Raw genomic sequence first — 5894 nt, 5'->3', positions numbered from 1 at the left:
CAGCATGTCCTGGGCATCCCAAAACTGAGGGCTAGAACTATTGGTGGATAGCTTAGTCTCCCATAGTAGAGCATTGACCTTTCATGCAAGTAAGGCAAGACCGAAAAGTTTAGAGCTCATTGGGGTTGAGGCCCTAGACCACAGGGCCACTGTAACATTCATGTCTCATTGCAGTGAAATACCATAAGGAATTCTGTATGTCTCATGTAATTCATTGTGCCATGCATCCTTATAGGCATCACTGTATGCTTTTGGAAGTCCAATGTTGCTTTGCAGTTAGGGCTTCTTGGAGGCTTATAAACCCAGTAACTAGAATTTTTACAGCACAGGAAGAAATATCACTGAGATCCAGATCCCAAAAGACCTTAGTTTTCCAACATGGCCATTGTGGAATCTAGCTGATTATATACACTTCTTATCATCTGTGCAGTTAATTTGGCTTGCTATTTTTATTGGTAATAGTTGTTATATTAATTGATTCTACTTTATAAACATACCCCAAATGACCATCCAGGCCAGAAGTACTTGCTGGAATTTAGCTTCCCAGAAAGCTTGGTTGGCTCATGGCAAGAGACCTCTAGCCTTCTTTCCCACTTGAGCAATGGTCATTTGAAGACTGAGCCTATTCAGTGGGATCTATTTAGTTGGTGGAAAATTATGTCTTACTATACTGGCTTCTGGCCCTGCCTCTGTGGGCCTCCTAACCTCCCTTCCTTTTTGTTCTAATAAAAGAGTTTCAATCAAGTAAGTTCCACCTGGAGTAGGGGATGGGGCATGTAAACCACCTACCATATGTTCTTCGCTTTTTAGGAAATTGTCACTTTTCCTAGTCAAGGACCCATAGTTTGTGCCCATCTCCCACTGTAGTACATGATATTTTGAGCCTGAATGTGGGTCAAAGGGAGTGGAGGGGTATGGCTAAGAAGGGGCTCTATCATTTCTTAAACTTCTTTCCCTGACCAAAAAGGGCCACTTGCCCTCTGGAAATGCTCTCTCCTGGTCTTCATCCTAAACACAGAAAAAAATCTTGTTTCTTCTTTTAGGTTCACCCATTTTGGTTAAAATGGCTCAACTCCTGAACAGCATACTCACTGTGATCAAGGTGTTCCAGAAATATGCTAAAGAGAATGGGAAATGTACCTTGCTCTGCAAGAAGGAGTTGAAGCAGCTGCTCTTGGCAGAGCTTGGAGATATCCTCCGGGTAAGACGCATAGACTCTGGCCCCTTGAAGTCAAGTGTGAGTGACTCTGACACCTGCATCCAGGGTTTGATGTTTTTTGTTTGATCTGGTCATGCTCAATCCACCCTGTAGCTAAAGATTTTCAGGCAGCTCTCCTCAGTACTTCCTTCCCAGCAGACACATGTGCTCACAGGCATGCACACACACACACACACACACACACACACACACACACACACACCTTCTTATAGCTGAGCTTGACAGAAGGGAGCACAACTTCAAACCAGTAATAATTTCTCAGAAGACATTCTAGATTCGTATCTTGGTTTCTGTTCACACATCTTCTCATTCATCCATTCAATAGTCATCCTAGGCACTGGGAATGCAAACATGAATAAAAACCAGCTTCTCCTCCCTCTAGGACCTCACAGTGTAGTTGGAAAGAAATAAGTAAAAAGTAATTACAATATAGCATGTGATGGGATGTAATAATCATGCCCCCACTGGTCCAGCAAGAGATGCGGTTCTGAGGACCAGTTGATCAGTTGGGCTAGAACCAAGCCCAAGCCATTTCAGATTAATGGTTTCCAACCAAGGAAGGCTCATACAGGAGTGAAGAGGCTGGGGCATAGATACTAGCACACAGTATCCACAGGAGAACAGCTGATTTTGCTCTTTGTTTTATCTTCTCACAGAGACCAAATGACCCAGACATGGTGGACACCATCCTGAGCCTCTTGGATAAAGACAGAAATGGACGTGTTGATTTTCATGAATATCTCTTGTTGGTGTTCCAATTGGCCCAAGCCTGCTATCATAAACTGGATAATAAGTCATGTGGAGATAGAATCTCTCAGCAAGACAGGGAGCAGGAGGGAACACGAGACCATAAGTTTCCAGAAAATACAGGCAGGCAACACAGGCAGAGGCATGAGGGAGAAAGGCAGGACTCCCACTGCACTCAGTCTGAGAGACAAAACCAGGATGTCCACCAGGATCAGTCAGAGAGACAGGATACGGAGTCCCGCTATGGTCAGTCTGAGGGACAGGATAGGGAGTCCCGCTATGGACAGTCTGAGGGACAGGATAGGGAGTCCCGCTATGGACAGTCTGAGGGACAGGATAGGGAGTCCCGCTATGGTCAGTCTGAGACACAGGATAGGGAGTCCCGCTATGGTCAGCCTGAGAGACAGGATAGGGAGTCCCGCTATGGTCAGTCTGAGACACAGGATAGGGAGTCCCGCTATGGTCAGCCTGAGAGACAGGATAGGGAGTCCCACTATGGTCAGTCTGAGGGACAGGATAGGGAGTCCCGCTATGGTCAGTCTGAGACACAGGATAGGGAGTCCCGCTATGGTCAGTCTGAGGGACAGGATAGGGAGTCCCGCTATGGTCAGTCTGAGACACAGGATAGGGAGTCCCGCTATGGTCAGCCTGAGAGACAGGATAGGGAGTCCCGCTATGGTCAGTCTGAGACACAGGATAGGGAGTCCCGCTATGGTCAGCCTGAGAGACAGGATAGGGAGTCCCGCTATGGTCAGCCTGAGAGACAGGATAGGGAGTCCCGCTATGGTCAGCCTGAGGGACAGGATAGGGAGTCCCACTATGGTCAGCCTGAGGGACAGGATAGGGAGTCCCGCTATGGTCAGTCTGAGGGACAGGATAGGGAGTCCCGCTATGGTCAGTCTGAGGGACAGGATAGGGAGTCCCGCTATGGTCAGTCTGAGACACAGGATAGGGAGTCCCGCTATGGTCAGCCTGAGAGACAGGATAGGGAGTCCCGCTATGGTCAGCCTGAGAGACAGGATAGGGAGTCCCGCTATGGTCAGCCTGAGGGACAGGATAGGGAGTCCCACTATAGTCAGCCTGAGGGACAGGATAGGGAGTCCCGCTATGGTCAGCCTGAGGGACAGGATAGGGAGTCCCGCTATGGTCAGTCTGAGGGACAGGATAGGGAGTCCCACTATGGTCAGCCTGAGGGACAGGATAGGGAGTCCCGCTATGGTCAGCCTGAGAGACAGGATAGGGAGTCCCGCTATGGTCAGCCTGAGAGACAGGATAGGGAGTCCCGCTATGGTCAGCCTGAGGGACAGGATAGGGAGTCCCACTATGGTCAGCCTGAGGGACAGGATAGGGAGTCCCGCTATGGTCAGTCTGAGGGACAGGATAGGGAGTCCCGCTATGGTCAGTCTGAGGGACAGGATAGGGAGTCCCACTATGGTCAAAGGTGGAGACATAAATCTAGCAGTAGTCTGCCTAAAAGACAAGGATATATCTTTGCCTTAAGTCAGTGTGAGAAACAAGTTCACGATTCTCGTTATGGCCAGACAAACCAACAGGAATCAGGTTCTTATCATAAACAGTCTCAGAGGCTGGATCAGGAATCAGGCTATGGTCAGAGAGATAGACAAGAATTGGACTTGCAATTTGGCCAGAGAGACAGACAAGGCCAGAGTTCTCACTATGGTCAGACGGACAGACAAGGCCAGAGTTCTCAGTGTGGCCAGACAGAAGGACAAGGCCAGAGTTCTCGATGTGGCCAGACAGACAGACAAGGCCAGAGTTCCCACTATGACCAGACAGACAGACAAGGCCAGAGTTCTCACTATGGTCAGACAGACAGACAAGGCCTAGGTTCTCAGTGTAGCCAAACAGACAGACAAGGCCAGAGTTTCCATTATGGCCAGACAGACAGACAAGGCCAGAGTTCTCACTATGGTCAGACAGACAGACAAGGCCTAGGTTCTCAGTGTAGCCAGACAGACAGACAAGGCCAGAGTTCCCACTATGGTCAGACAGACAGACAAGGCCAGAGTTTCCATTATGGCCAGACAGACAGACAAGGCCAGAGTTCCCACTATGGTCAGACAGACAGACAAGGCCTAGGTTCTCAGTGTAGCCAGACAGACAGACAAGGCCAGAGTTCCCACTATGGTCAGACAGACAGACAAGGCCAGAGTTCTCAATGTGGCCAGGCAGACAGACAAGACCAGAGTTCCCACTATGGCCAGACAGACAGACAAGGCCAGAGTTCTCACTATGGTCAGACAGACAGACAAGGCCTAGGTTCTCAGTGTAGCCAGACAGACAGACAAGGCCAGAGTTTCCATTATGGTCAGACAGACAGACAAGGCCAGAATTCTCCCTACGGTCAGACAGAGAGACAAGGCCTAGGTTCTCAGTGCAGTCAGACAGCCAGACAAGGCCAGAGTTCCTACTATGGTCAGACAGACAGACAAGGCCAGAGTTCCCACTATGGCCAGATAGATAGACAAGGCCTCAGCTCTCACTATGGCCAGATAGATAGACAAGGCCTGAGCTCTCATGGCCAGACAGACAGACAAGGCCAGGGTTATCATTATAGTCAGAGAGACAGACAGGGCCTGAGCTCTCACTATGGTCAGTCAGGGATTGGGGTAACAGGGCAAAATAGTTACCTCCAAGGAAGTGAGGGAACAAGCAGAGACTCATATGTTGAGCAATCAGGAAGGTCAGGGAGACTAAGTCAAAAGACTCAAGGACAGGAAATGACTCGAAATCAAGGGCAGAGATTCCAGTCTAGGGAAGGCCACCAGAACAGCCACCAGGCATGGGAGCCTGAGGAGGATAGCCAACACCACCAACACAAACTCATTGCACATATCCAGCTAGAAAGGTCATGCGGTTACAAAAGAGGTGACTGGCAATCATGTAGTGGTGAGCAGGACCAGAGACAGGCCCAGGCTAGGCAATGTCGTGGAGAGGGGCAGAGCCACCAGGCAGAGGAAGAGCAGGGCCACCAAAGCTGGGGCAGACATAGTTGTGAGAGTCCGGTAACTCCATTGGAGACGCAGGCCAGGCAAACCCATGAAGAGGAAAAAAGCCATCAGAGACAGGACAGGCAAACCCACGAAAGTGAGCAGACCCATCAGAGATGGGACAGGCAAACCCATGAAGATGAGCAGACCCATCAAAGAAGGGACAGGCAAACCCACGAAGATGAGCAGACCCGTCAGCAACGAGACAGGGAAGCCCATGAAGAGAGTCAAAACTGTCAGCAACAATGGGATAGGCAAACCCTTGAGGAGGAAGAAAGGTATCAAGGATCCCAGGATCAACAATCTTATGGGACCCAGCAAGGCTGTGCTAATAGAGAAAAAATCCACATGAATGAGAATAGCCAGAGGCAAGGTTCACAGGGAAGACGCAGTAACCTGACCTTCCATCCCACCCGGAGTGGTGGGAGGCCCCCAAGGAGAGAACAGGGTGGAAGTCACCCTACCAAAGCAGCTCCTGCTCCCAACCCCCTCTATGACTATGTACAAGAGCAGAAAAGGAATCAACATTAGGCTGTGCACACACCAGAGCTAAAGCAACTTGAAGCTAAGGAAGAAATCTACATGTCAAGTTTATCCTTACTTCTGTTTAAGAGATTGAAAATGTATGTCTTTCTTCTCTCTTCTATCTACTTGCAAGGATGCTTTTGAGAACTAGTATTCACTTTTAGGGTATGTCCATTCTTTGAGCAGCAATTCTAGGGTGTTCTGGTTGGGTTAAATCTGAGTGGTAAGTTGGGTGACATAATCAGATTCCAATTTTGATTACTTTGGGGATTTAAATCATTTCCTGGTTTTCCATCTGTGTAGGTGGGACATGGTTGGATCACTGAATGGTAGAAACTTCTCCCAAAAATTCAGAAACAGGAAAGGTATTCTGAAGATACATATTACAGCCT

At 48.9% G+C, this 5894-nt stretch overlaps 1 protein-coding gene across 1 annotated transcript; it reads left to right on the top strand.

Annotated features, from left to right (window-relative positions):
- The first annotated feature begins 1063 nt into the window (after positions 1-1063).
- RPTN (repetin) lies at positions 1064-5508 on the top strand. Its single transcript, XM_035727064.1, has 3 exons — positions 1064-1201; positions 1876-2166; positions 3211-5508. The coding sequence occupies exons 1-3, from the start codon at positions 1064-1066 to the stop codon at positions 5506-5508; spliced, it is 2727 nt and encodes a 908-aa protein (XP_035582957.1).
- Positions 5509-5894: the final 386 nt, after the last annotated feature.

Source organism: Zalophus californianus, chromosome 4, assembly GCF_009762305.2.
Source record: "Zalophus californianus isolate mZalCal1 chromosome 4, mZalCal1.pri.v2, whole genome shotgun sequence".
In the NCBI taxonomy this organism is placed as follows: domain Eukaryota; kingdom Metazoa; phylum Chordata; class Mammalia; order Carnivora; family Otariidae; genus Zalophus; species Zalophus californianus.
The sequence above is the reverse complement of the archived record's forward strand: the minus strand, read 5'-3'. Positions and strand labels throughout refer to the sequence as shown.

Bases quoted from the DNA above. Each gene is read 5' to 3' on its own strand.
- RPTN (XM_035727064.1), top strand. From the start codon at position 1,064: ATGGCTCAACTCCTGAACAGCATACTCACTGTGATCAAGGTGTTCCAG. The intron at 1,202-1,875 runs GTAAGACGCATA...ATCTTCTCACAG, and splicing joins AGCTTGGAGATATCCTCCGG to AGACCAAATGACCCAGACAT. The intron at 2,167-3,210 runs GTCCACCAGGAT...CAGGATAGGGAG, and splicing joins CTGAGAGACAAAACCAGGAT to TCCCGCTATGGTCAGCCTGA.